A 13,885-nucleotide genomic window follows, 5' to 3' on the forward strand; every position below is an offset into this window, starting at 1 on the left:
AGAAGAAGAAGAAGAAGAAGAAGAAGAAGAAGAAGAAGAAGAAGAAGAAGAAGAAGAAGAAGAAGAAGAAGAAGTGTGTGTTGTAAAAATGAGAACTTCATTCTGAAAAAAAAAAACGAAAAAGAAAAAGTCATTTTTAATTGAAGTACTTACGTTCCTTCGAGAGTTTTTCCATCTTTACTTGGTATCTCCACTGCATCAATTTTGCCTTCAATTTCCATCAGTGTCTCTGATAACGAGAGATGGGAGGTCTTGTTTTATATACGTGTATGAGCATAATGTGAGAAAACTTTCATTGGCTTAGAACAGAACAATAAGTTTATGTTGTCACAAAATTCAAACGATCATGGTCATGAAACTTGAAGAGATATAATCCAAATCATAAGTAAGTTAATAGCATTTTGCGATTAGTTTAGTCTCCTCTCTCCTTCAATCCAAAAGGCCATGGGCTAAAGTCCAAGTGACAACTGCATGATTTTTCTCATGACCATGGAGTATAAAAGACTCTATATCCCATCAAATACTATCGTCCCTGTGATTTGAAATGTAGAGGCCAAATTCATATTGGACCTACAGTGGAATCTGCATAAAGTCAACACTCTTAAAGTCAACTTCTGCTTAAAGTCAACACCACTTATTTGTCCCAAACTTTCTGTTCTTTATTTAAGGGTGTTCAATTGATAATGGATATAGTCAACCTTCCTTAAAGTCAACTGAGATTTCTGTCTCAGCAGTGTTGCTTAATCAGGATTCGACTGTTTATTGATTGAAAAAGATCTTCACTTTCAGAAACTTTTTAATCACCTAAAATTATTGAGACCCTCAAAGAAAAATCCCATTCATTTAAAACATTCCCAAAATTGTATCATGTTTGTGTTACTCCAGCAACAGATCTTGATCTCTCTTTCTCCTAATTTCTTACTTATGTCCAATTCAAAGCTATACTCACTTTTTAATCTGATCACATCACCCAAATCAAATTCTGGAACTGGGAAACATGAGACAATTAATTAATTGGGAAACATGAGACAATTAATTCATCTTAACAACATTTCATTTACATTATGGAATAAATGTACATTTTAATTCACAATCTCACAAAAAGACGGCATCTTATGGAGATGTTTATTGGGTTATAAACTTGTTTCAATTTCAGATTTTCATTGAGACAAGCTCTTGAATTTAAACTTCTGTTTGTAACCCAATGAACACGCTTTAATCCTATACAATTGTTTTTTTTTAATCATAAAAACTATCATCATCTTTATCCATGATAATAATAATAATAATAATAATAATAATAATAATAATAATAATAATAATAAATAATAATAATATAATAATAAAATAATAACAATAATAAAATAAAATAATAATAATAATAATAATAATAATAATAATAATAATTATAATAATAATAATAATAATAATAATTATAATAATAAAAATAATTATGATTATTACTATTACTATCATCATCATTTATTAGTATCATTGTTATCATATCACCACCATGTTTATAACCACAGCATTAAAAGACATGTAGACTTTGAGAAATTTACCCGAAGGAGTATCCTCCATCTGTGACATTTCCAATTCAGAGGCACTATCAGCCAGCTTTTCTCCCAGCTTTGTAGTTTCTTCAATGGCCGTAGCTATGTCTAGGGAACTCAGATCAAAGGACGCAGATTCTTCACAAATCTTTTCCTAAAAGCCAAAACCAAGATCAATTAAGTTAAAAGATTGCGATTGAAGAAACAAATAAAGATACACACGGCAAATAAATATTACCTTAACTCTCTCGAGTTCACCCTCATTGAAAATCAAACAAATTTGTTCGATTTTCCATGTATATGAACTCGAGAGAGTTAACTTTTCATAAATTGGCATGAAAAGATGTATTTTGAGAATAATGCTCTGGTAGCCTCCCTAGGAATTTAATTCTGCATAACAATAATGTAGACTATGCGATGAGGAACTGAATGAAAACAATAATTTGAGCCTTTTTAATTAATTTTTTTTTCCTTGACAGCAGAACCAAACATTTAGATCCACTAAGGACTTATAAAATGAATTGAACAAAAATTATTATCACAGCTTCAAAAGACCAAAATACTATTCAGTCACTTCTCTCTAATCCGAACAGGTTGCCTAGGGACTGATTTTTTCTTCTTCTTAATTTCCACACTTTAGGGACTGATTCCATTATCCGGATGTCTCTGCTACCAAGACAATATATTAGGTACAAAGGTGATCAGAATAGAGAGACGTGACAGTAATCCGACTGTTTTGGGCTCAAAACTTTTCAACAAACAAAACAATTAAAATGGTAATATGTCTATTTTTTTTTTAACCCTAAAAAAAACAGATAAAAGAGAGAAAAGGTTTCGGCACATTCAGGCAGTAAAAACAAGGATGCAAAGTATACAATATAATGTGTTATGAAGACCATACTTTTTACTACGTAAAGGATATGACGCTGGTCTATTATTATAGAACCTTCCACCAGGCCAAACTTAGCCCCAAATACCCAATCAGTGCTGGGTGAACTAGTAAAAATTCTGACCAGGACAATTTGCTGAAAAAGGTTTTTTTATCCATCTAGTTTATTTGGTTCCTGCGATAAGTTTTTATTTATGAACAAAAGCAGGGGATAATCAAAAGCTTTCAACAATCTTATCAAAATTACTGAAAGCTTTATAAAACCAGTCAAATTTTGCACTTGCTTCTTTTGAAAATATAAATCTGTGAATAAATTTACAAATTTCCTTCAAAAATCAAAATAAATGTGACACAAGATGAAATTTATTATTTTGCACATTATTTAGTCCATAGGATTTTTTTTTTAAATAGTGGGGGGGGGGGGGGGGCATGGGGGAGTCAAATGAAGAAATACAGAAACAACAATCATCTTACCAGGTTATGAGCTTCATCAAATATGATAACAGAGCCCTGCAGATCGACTCCATGGACTTTACGAGACTGAAAAAATAAAGAAAAGAATAACGTGCGTCTGAGGTTGTGTCAAAAGAAATTTGACATCATCAAGAGAATCGGAAAAGTTCAGATGTCCAACAAATCATAATAGAGCTTTCAATTCTTATATATATTGGAAGTCCATTTCAAAACAGATTGAGTAATAAGCATAAAAGAAAACCTAGAGAGAACTGGATCCCACAGGTGACCAATTCCCCTGAAACTCCATTCACAAGTCCAAAGCTCCGATTGATACGACTTACCACAGTGTCCAGAAGGTAGTTGTAAGGCATGAAGACAATATCTGCGTCCGTTTTCAACTCTCTTGACATGTAGTAAGGACATGCCCTGTGGTGCAATAAAGAGATCAATGTTTACAAAAGGATTTTAAAAATAAATAAATAAATAAATAAATAGTTAAAAAGAGCATAAACTTGATATTTAAAATCTTGGAAAAACGTAACAAAATCCACAAAGCCACAAATCAACCACGACAAGTCAGTTTGTAGCTTTCGTAAACTCATAGCCTGAAATTGACCATAAAATTACGTCAAAATACAAGGCCAGACTACCAAAAGAGATCGTGAGTTGTATTCCATAGTTCAACCAATGGGATCATTTGTTTCCTTAAAGCACTACTAACGACAACTCACTTGCTGTTACACTTACCTAAACATGATGTCAAAATACAAGTCCCAGTGTCAGACTTAACAAAGGCTACGATTAGTGTCCAAAATTTTTGGGTTTAAAATTGCCAAGGAAATATCTATATTATTTTCTTGATCACCGAGGCAGCAGCTGAGATTGTTTAAACCCAAAACTGATATTTTAGTTGTCAATTTGTCACACATGAAAATGCATCTTATTATTAAATGGATTTTAAAACATTCTTTATTTCTTCAAACTTATGTTCATACAGGCATTTATTGATAATGCTAAAATAAAAACATAGGATATTTTTTTTTAACCCAAAAAAACAAGAAAAACAAAACAAAACAAACAAAAAAAACGTTTATTCTGGTAACAATTATTTTCATTAAATCACTATTTATTTGTTGAGGTCATTTTAGAAGAAATATAGAAAAACATTATAAGTCAATTATAGTGATACAAACTTTGCTTTTTGGCCCATTTGTACGAGATCCTCAATGTCAATTACATTCCCAGCCACCTTTCTTGGTTCTGATTTGTTTTTGAAATCTGTGAAAAATCAGAAGGATAATGATACAGTTGACACACTGTTCAATTAAAAAATAATAATAATAAATAGTTAGCGTCACTCAGCACAATGGTCTTTGCTTTGTATCCAAAAGGTCCAGAGTTTGACTACACCCCCCCCCCCTCCCTCTGTGCTGTGTGGCCTTGACCAAGTAACCTTCCCTTGACCTAGATCACTTTGCACGCTGAACTGCAGCAGAGGCTAGGGTTATTCCAGTCTTCCCTGGGAATAGACCCTAACGACAAAATTGCCCTCAGAGATGGATAAAGTGAATTCCCTTATCAATAAATGAAATGGAAAAGAAATGAATAGGGAGTTTTTAAAATACAAAAAAAACAAATGAAACATTTTTTAAAAAGACAATTCTCAATTAAAGGATGGGGAAATAAATTACACTTGACTCAATGACTTCAATTCTAGGGACAGTGAAATGGTCTCAACGGGACATTTTTTTTTTGTTTGTTTATTGCTTTAGGTCTCTTCCAACACAATTGAGGTTATATGAGAGACCGCTGAAACAAAAAAACAAGCAACCTAACAAAAATAGTACAAATGTAAATCAAAATCATAACCTAAAGATATCATAAGCTAAATTATAAATAACCAAGAACAAACAGGCAGAAGATTTACAGAAAAAAAAATATCCCCTGTCAAAAATACAATCACAAACCAAAGAAGCAGGATAGGCTAGTAAAGAGAAGAAGAAACGACATCACTATCGGATCGTATACCCATGCGAACATCATAGGTACACGATTCAAGGGTGATGCTCCCATCCAACCACCCGCTCAACGGGACAGAACAGAAAGGAAAAATCAATCAATAACAACGCAACTTATCGAGAATCAAATGTTCCCAGTGATGTGGGTCTTTAATAAAGAAAATCAAGAAAACTAAAACCATATATGAGAGTATAAGTCGATGAGTCGCTTGATAAATGATTCAAATAATAGGACTTCATAACTTCACCTTCCACATTGTTGTAAAAATGACATCGCCTACTCTTTACAAGTTGTTTGCACATCTGTACCTACAAATAAAAAAAACAAAACAAATAAGCAATAAAACAAAACAAAAAAAATTTTACACAAAAAAAGGAAAACAACAATAAATGTGTGGTGGCACAGAAAATCGGGGGAAAAGATACAAGGCATGAAAGACAGAAGATCAAAACCTAAAAAATTATTCAACCTTACCATTATGTTCAATGATTATTATGTAACAGTATAATAAATTCCTCCTCTGACTCAAAAATCGCGGATTTCCGCGGATCCGAGGAAAACCATCAGCATTGATATATGTATTGTTGTAATATTATAAAACATATAAACACTACTGTTTCATGCCAATTTGAAGTGGGTTTTAAAACTTAATTTGCACTGATCCACCAAGTGAAACTCTTTGAAATTTTTCTCTTATTTAGCTAGAACTACTAGAAAAAAAAAAGAAAAAGAAAAACATTAAAACATAGTTACCAGCAAAGGATAGAATGACAGAAAAAAATAAAATTTTGTTATTTTTTCATATCACATCGATGGTATCATTCTCTGACCATGTAACTGGAAATAAAGGAAAATTATTTTTTATAGCCCTATGAATGTTTAAATCGTCTTTCCAGCAACCCCCTACTCATCTTGGCTAGCTAGGTGCAGTATAAAGAGCACATAACAAAATATGACGAATAAAGACACGGCGTCATATTTTCGACTCTGAGCGCTACTTCAATCGCCTCACATCAGGCTGACCACCTGATACCCGATACCCTTGCTCTCGGGGAAAAACGTAATTGACCGTGACACGATAGGTATGCAAGCCGGACGTTGGCGTGGCATGCGCGTGTCGTGCATCACTGTGATGCAATTATTTGCTTTGAAAACCCCTCTTTTGCCCCCTTCCCCCCACCAAACCTTCAGAACGATTCATTTTATTTTCATTATTCATGTTATCACCACGTTCAGATTTGTTTCTGTGTAATTTTTATTGTTTCTTGGTTTTCAACTTGGAAAATAATATTAGTTAAAATACGACTGCTTATCGCTCTTGGAATGATATCAAATTTGATGTGAGTGATGTGATTAATTTAATTAATAACTCTGGTTTGGATCCATGAAGTTTTATTATTTTTCGTGATTCCCTATTTTGAAGTCTTTGTCTTTAATATAAGTTTTAGAATAAGTTCGCGATATGAGCGATTTAGGGATAAATGTTAAATATTCACATTTGTGCTCAAATGTATTATCTCAATGTGTTCTCGGGGGAGGTGGGTAGGGGGGCCTGTGACAGGCTTGGAACAGTAGTAGTAGTAGTAGTAGTAGTAGTAGTAGTAGTAGTAGTAGTAGTAGTAGTAGTAGTAGTAATAGTAGTAGTAGCAGTATTAGTAGTAGTAGTAGTAGTCGTAGCAGTAGTAGTAGTATTAGTAATAGTAATGATAGTAGTGATTGTAGTAGTAGTGGTGGTAGTAGTAGTAGTAGTTAGTAGTAGTAGTAGTAGTAGTAGTAGTAGTAGTAGTAGTAAGTAGTAGTAGTTTTAGTAGTAGTTATGTTTAAAATTTCATATTTGGATTATTGAAAATCATTTGTATAAAGTAAGATTTTATAAAATTGACAATTCCAAGATTATTGTGAAGCTAGCTTCAGTAAACCTCTATGCAGACTTTCAAAAAATTCAGTAATAGGATATAGATAACTACTTCAAGAGCATTTTTTGGATTAACTATGAACTTCGCAAGAGAAATTGAGGGTGAGTTATAATTGTAATAGTTTTAAGAGTAATATAAAACAAAAAAATCAGATGTCCACGGATTCATTGTCTTGTAATCGACACTTTAATTGAAAAGTGTTAATGATAATCAGTTTAAAAAATGACCTACATTTGTTTCGTTCTAACTATCATTCCATCATTCATAGACTAATGAAACTTGTCATGTCACAACCATACATCATTACTAACAGTTGCCACCCTACATGCTTTCAATGGCATGTTTTGATTTAACGGGAATGCCCAACTGTTGATTGCATACAATTACTATAACATGCATGTCCAGCAAGCGCGCCGTTCGTTTTCTCGCCGAAACTGGGTGAGTCATCACCTGGCACATCTGGCATCGCTTAACCGCGGTAGGGCTGTGGGGAGGCCGCGGTATTAAAGTATCGCAATTTGGACACTGTGAAGAGCATATGCAAGGATGTATTTTTCTCTCCCGTAGAATTTTGTAAAAACCAGTTACGCAATAAGACATGGAGGCCCTTTGCTAAAATGAAAAAAGCATGAAAATTCTTCTTGAAAAGAGCATAATGAAAATATTTCGTACAAAGCTTCTTTTCATCAAATGGTATCTTTCTTTAATTATATATTGCCTTTAACTAAATAATACTTTCATCTTTTAAAAAAAACAATAAAACAACTCATTGATACTGACCAAGATCAGCGGAAAAAATTTTTAAAAGCCAGTTTTCGGCTTTAGCTGGAAAAAAGGCTTCCCTGGGTTAGATAGAGACTTACAGCGTTAATATTGATCTTTCATTTGCCATCACAAGATCAAGTTAATGATTACTTACAAAATAGCAAGGCATCTAGAAAAATATAACACATTTTACCTTTCCAGCATTGCTGGTTACTTTTTGTACATGAGGATGAATACAAAGTTGCTCCCTGGAACCAAAAACTGATGTCTTTACACTGTTGAGAAAGCAAAAATTGTTAAGATAGATATGTTAGACTTAGATTGGAACTTATAAAATTTTTTAAAAAAGAAGCAGAGATTTGAATGAGAATGAGTCATGAGTGAAGAAGCGGAGCGGAGGGCGTAAATAACAAGAAAGCTTGACAGTTTGTGTGACTTTAAAGAAAATAGAAAAAAGGAAATTAAGCTTTTGTATATCGCAATATCCAATGAATGTGCTTACAGCTTTACACAGGGTCCACGGGAAACAGCTACATTTAGGAGTAGACATGATGCGTGTAAGGCGCTTTAACTATTATTTTGAACAGAAACAATGATGTTACTAGCTAGGCACTCATTTTACATCCGACTCCAGTGACAGAATGTGAGTAAAAAGAGATTTTTTAAAAGACCCAACTTTGCATCACTCACAATGGGACTCAAACCAGGGGCCTATAAGTCCAAAGGCAGGTATCAAACCACAAGACCACAAAGCCCAGTTAAGTGTCATGACACAAAAAGAACCAAGAATTAGTACGATTATGAAATTGAGATAAATCTGATAAAAATGGAAAATCAAGAAAAAATTTATTTTTAGGGTGACCAAGAAACCAGATGATCAAATTCATAAAACAAACAAATTCATCCTACCTTTTGTAAGCTGTTTTCTTCAACTCTTGAACAGCTTGAGTCAATTGAGAATGCGTCCTTGAAGCATAGATAATTCTTGGAACCACTTTATTAAAATGAAAAGATTTAATTTTTTCTTCAACATCTGTATTCAAACTCTTTGGTAGTTTTGAAAATAAATATGTTATAAAATGCAGTTCATATAAAACACTGTGTGCATAACAAAATAAGGCATTTTTACAGAGCAAATAAAAATAGGTATTCATTATAAACGGGTTTAAAATTGTTTCTGGAATACCGCCGTGTCACAAAATGAAGTTTTAAAAAAATATAAATAACCAAATGTATGAACAGCTTTTATATATTTCAAAAAGTCAGATTCTCAAAACAGATAGCGAAAAGAAGAAAAAAGGTAAAGAGAAAATTCAGAAAAGCAGAAAAGCAACTTACAAAATTCGTCAGAGCCCCATGCACTGCCAGCTGAGGTATTCAAACTTCCAGCTAAAGCCTTCAAAGCGACTTGAGATGCATCTTGTGAACCAACACCAGCTTCTGCCAATCCGACACTCTTGTTATATTCCACCTGAGCTTTTCTCCCTTCCAGCCATGCCAAGGATGAGCACAACAGTGACAATGTTTTACCCGTCCCTGTAGGACTCTCCAACACCCCATTTTGGTTCTGTCGTAAAAATATTTAGTTTGAAGAAAAAAATGCAACATCATAAACATGTGAAGGTAAAGATACAATGCTAATTTTTATTTTTAGAAAAAAAAAAGCAAGTTGCATTTCAGAATATGATAAATAACTTTAAAATTAAAAGCATGTTGCCATTGTTATTATACTATGGTTTTCACGCAATTTGAAATCAAAGATCGCTCAAACTCAAACAAACACATAATATTTTTCATTAAAACAATGGTAAATAAGTATACAGCTCAGGATGTACATTGTGTGTCCCTGAGCCAAGACGGGAGAGAAAATAATCAGGAGGGAACCGCTGTATTATTACTGAGAATCATCTCCAGATTAGCCCTGCACCCAGTACATCTTACTTAAAGTGCGGCTATGTGGTCTGGAGGTATGACACTCGACCTGTCTATGTCCGAAAACAATTGTAATATCACCTAACAGGCATCATGTCTCGTCCTCCATGTTAAGCGCTGCTGTTGGCTAGGGTCCCCTTGTAAAGCGCTTTGAGCATGATAAATGGATATTGCTCTATATAACTGCTCTATTTTTTAATTTTTATGTGTAAAACAAAAACACCTGACTCAAACTCAAAAGAGTAAATTAATCAGCACCAGCAAAGACGAAGAAAATGAAATAATCTAGATTTACAATCAAAGCACCCAAGAAAATTAAGACAAAGGGGACTGGTTCAAATAGAGAACAGATGTAGATTTCAAGAACACATTATTTTGAGATCACATAAAAGTCTCACCCAGACACCAGCACAAGATCACACTAAGAGTAAGAGGAATACACTCAAATGTTTACGAATCATATATATTTAAAATATAAAAAATAACAGTGCATAACAGAGAGATGATTTACAAGGAAGAAAATCATCTCCCAAAACTATAGCTATACATTCGACTGTATACCTTCCAGCCAAGGACTCCGGCCAGAGTCAGGACAAAACCAAGTAATCGCATTCCAAGACAAAGACAGAAAGCAATTGGAAAACAGATACAGGGGGATAGAAGACACAGCAAGTACCTCCCTGCCCGCTGTGGGAGGTTGGAACTCCACCCAGTTGTGTTGAATGCGGATGATCAAACGGTTGCTTAAAACATTCCAAGACAACCTTGACACACAAAGGAGAACAAACAAATGAATAAGATCACAAGCAGTCATTTTAAATGAGTGATCTTGACTTTGCGAGACTTACTAATTAATTGCCCATCTGTCTGCAAGAGTTTATTTAAGTAAACAAGGACAAACGGTTTAGAACCTGTAAGTTGGTAAGTGTCAAGGGTAGGTAAATCTATTGATGATGTCTGCCTTGAGCCTTGCTATAGTGTTCATGTTTGTAAAAAAGCCCACCTTGCACTTAACAAAGAGGAAAAATAAAAAAAACCGACTATCAAACTAACAAGTGTTCTTACACTAGATGTTTTCCATACATTGCGTGTGCAAACATGGGTTTGATGTTATTTGCATTCAGTAATCAGACATGGAAATGAGCCCTTATATTTCAAAAGTCTTTCATGAGATACAACGAGATGTCAAATTACAAAACAAAAACTTTCACAGTCATACCAGTCAGCACTGATTTTTTTTATTTTTTCCCCCTTTTTGGGGGGGGGGGGGGGGGGGGGGGGGGGGGGGGGGTGGAATAATCATGTACCCTTTATAAATAAGAGAAATTAGAATCCATACCTGTTGTAAACATGTGAGAACTTTCTTCATGTAGTCAACCTGACAGGCGTAGGGGGTGAATGGAAAGTTGACAAGGACGCCATTGATTTCCTCCACTGGCATTCTCAACTTTCTGATACTTCAGGGATAAAATTTGTTCAGCACAGCTGATATCCCGGAATGCAAAGTAATTTGCTGGCAAATGGGAAGATTATGATAAATTAGAAGTGGCTCTTACTTAACTTAACATATTGATCATATATTATAACAAACATAAAATACATTTTAAAATTGTAATTTTCAGAACAAGTCAGTTATACCTATCCAAAGTCATAGTGATAATAACTAACAACCTACTTGCTAGAAGCATAGGGGCTACAAAAAGCAATGCACAAAAAGTAATATAACAGTAACAGCTTTGAAAAAGAACACAATACTACTATACCAATCATGGAACGTTTTTGACTTAAAACCCTTCTTTAGCCATAACAAAAATAATGAAAAACATGAATACATCATTTAAAACCTAGAAAGACAACAGAGAGTATAATAGGCGCGTCTTGTCCACAACGTAATAGAATCTTGAAAAACTCTGCTGTTTCTTTTTCTATTTTCGCCACATCAAATCTTAATTTACTATGCATAACTCATGAGTAACTTTTTTTTTCTCTGAGAAAGTGTTTAAAAATTGATTACACTTTTTTTTTCTCCCCCTCTGATTCTCTTTGGTCTATTTCTGAGCGAGATTTTTTATTTATTCTCTGATTATTTGTTTCATTTCTGGGTAAATTTTATTTATCTATTCATTTTTTTCTTTGCCTTTGTGATTACTTCTGGTGAGATTTTCATTTTCATTTTTTTTTTCAAAGGAACAATGATTGTGATTGTTGTTGTTTCTGAGCAAGACTTTTAAAAATTAATCTATAAAAATGAATTCATTTTGACCGCATGCCATGTCTACTATATCATAAAAGTCATTCTGAGCTGATAGTCATCTAATTTGACTATGCTGGCTATAGGCGTGAATAAAAATAAAGATGCATTTTATGTATAACATATCTAGTAGAGCACAAATCATCACTCTACTAATTTATTGTCTGGGTGATTTCTTTTTACTCTTATTGATGTCTTATCAATTCAACACTATTTTTTTTTCATTTTTACTGGAGTGCTTGAATTCTCGAAGCATACTGTGTGAAAAAAAGTTTCAGGGAATAACATTTTTAGCAGACGCCTCAGTTGAAATTGTTTTAGGTTAAAAATCTCAAGAACTTCAAGGTGGTTAGCACTTCTTTCCGTTTGACGCAGTAGCCATGGGGGGTGAAACCAATGAAACTTACACTTATATCATCTGATTCAACTCCATAATACACTTCCAAAAATATTTGCAATTTTCACTCTCCCGCCGCGTTCTCAGAAATGTGCTGATGCGAGGCGAGGCAGGATTGTTGTTGTTTACTATATGATAGCCAGATAATTCTTTGTACCAATTGCCAAATGCTAGAAAAATAATATATTGGGGATTCGATCCATTGTGAGAATAAAAAAAAGGAAAGAGACAGAGAAAAAAAAAATCTACAACCAAAAACAAAAACTATTCTTCTTTTAATCTTCCTTCTTCTCCTCTGTTCGTTTTAATCTTCCCTTTTCTCTACTTAATCATTCTTTCGCGACCAATAATTATAATTGAGTTTCTGGATCTACTAGAAAGTTCTTTGAGCTAGGTCTATACTAGTGTCCTATCCAAAGGTAGCAAACAATTGCTATTGCATAACGGCCGACTTTTCAAAGAGCTAAAAGGTTTCAACTTAACGCATTTTTAACGTCATGACCCAAAACAGAAGTATGTTTGGACTACTAGAATATAGGTAATATAATCTAGATTTATCTCGAGCTTTTCAGATCCTTGTTTTAATTTGCCAGTCAAAACATCATAATCGTGAGACATGCAACTGTCTTTTCTACACATAAACAATCAGGACAATTGTCAGTTGTCCTTTTAACATTATAGAAACCAAGAGAAGCTCCTTGGATTTTATGAATGTTTACAGGCCAAGGCTAAAAACACCGTGTGTTCTCCTACAGACCCATTTAGATGTTCAATTAATGCTTTCACGACTGGACGGATATCCATAAACTTTAGACGAAGTGACAACAACTCATGAAAACTGAGCGTGTAATGTAAACGAATAATTTAACCGATGTCTGACGGAAAACTGTCATATATCAGTGAATTTCTTCGTTTATCCGTCCGGCAGCGAATTAGTTAACGTCTAAACGGGTCATAAGGTCTACTCTTAGAAATGAAGTGAGTAGGAAAGTGCCAGAAGACAACAGAGAATAAAAATTTCGCGGCGGCTCGATGAGGGCTCGAACCCGCGACCTTACTGGTACGACAACTCCGCCTGGCCGGGGAGATCGTGACTCTACCGTGGGAGCTATCCACTCTTACATCTTTTGTCGGTGAGCAACTGTTAGCTGCTCACGATAGGCGAGTACCTATGGAGATTTGAGTCGGCCCGATGAGTCTCAAAAACTCAGGACGGTTTAAGGTCTATGTTAATTAAGTAAACCGTTATTGATTTATCCGTTCTAAGAGGTGAAGAGCATTTCGAGTTTACTTAGATATATCTAGGCCTACTTTAGTGACCCAACGCCTCAAAACGGCATTATATGGGAACGATCTAGATGTCGAAAATTGCCCATAATCAAAGGAATTTACCCAATGGAAACCGTACGGTGCTCTTATTGGCTAACCAACCAGCGGCCTCGATGAGAAAAATATCCGCCATTTTGTTGTTGGCTGGGAATCGCGTTACTATAGTAAACAAGCGCTGATCGGCCGTTCATGAAAACAAGTTGCTGCTCGCTCGTTTAACTCAAAATTATTCAAAACGATCTCTCTAAAATGATATAAATGTGACTTCTTAAGGTTTTCTTCACGGTCAAAACCACACAACATTCTATTAATGATTACGTCCGAGGCAAAAAGGAATATTGACAGGTCGACCGAGAGTTGAACTCGTGAGACGACAAA

The 13,885-nt window shown here is 34.4% G+C and overlaps 1 protein-coding gene across 2 annotated transcripts in view; it reads right to left on the bottom strand.

The window, feature by feature from the left end:
• LOC144966396 (regulator of telomere elongation helicase 1-like) overlaps positions 1-13,885 on the bottom strand; it is a 46,879-nt gene that overhangs the window by 22,940 nt on the left and 10,054 nt on the right. The window contains exons 1-12 of one of the 2 annotated variants that reach the window (XM_078902801.1): positions 12,189-12,328; positions 10,870-11,043; positions 8,937-9,165; positions 8,508-8,592; positions 7,792-7,873; positions 5,165-5,225; positions 4,092-4,176; positions 3,240-3,324; positions 2,917-2,982; positions 1,563-1,707; positions 950-988; positions 154-229 (exon numbers count right to left, since the gene is read on the bottom strand). In XM_078902801.1, the coding sequence (XP_078758927.1) occupies positions 154-229; positions 950-988; positions 1,563-1,707; positions 2,917-2,982; positions 3,240-3,324; positions 4,092-4,176; positions 5,165-5,225; positions 7,792-7,873; positions 8,508-8,592; positions 8,937-9,165; positions 10,870-10,971 (1,055 nt within the window). In that variant the 5' untranslated portion in view covers positions 10,972-11,043; positions 12,189-12,328. Of the gene's footprint in view, positions 1-153; positions 230-949; positions 989-1,562; positions 1,708-2,916; positions 2,983-3,239; positions 3,325-4,091; positions 4,177-5,164; positions 5,226-7,791; positions 7,874-8,507; positions 8,593-8,936; positions 9,166-10,869; positions 11,044-12,188; positions 12,329-13,885 lie in introns of those variants that run through there. The other variant, XM_078902810.1, reaches the window with a different exon arrangement.

This window comes from Berghia stephanieae, chromosome 1 (genome assembly GCF_034508935.2).
Source record: "Berghia stephanieae isolate SIO BIC M18660-M18661 chromosome 1, UCSD_Bste_1.3, whole genome shotgun sequence".
In the NCBI taxonomy this organism is placed as follows: Eukaryota; Metazoa; Mollusca; class Gastropoda; order Nudibranchia; family Aeolidiidae; genus Berghia; species Berghia stephanieae.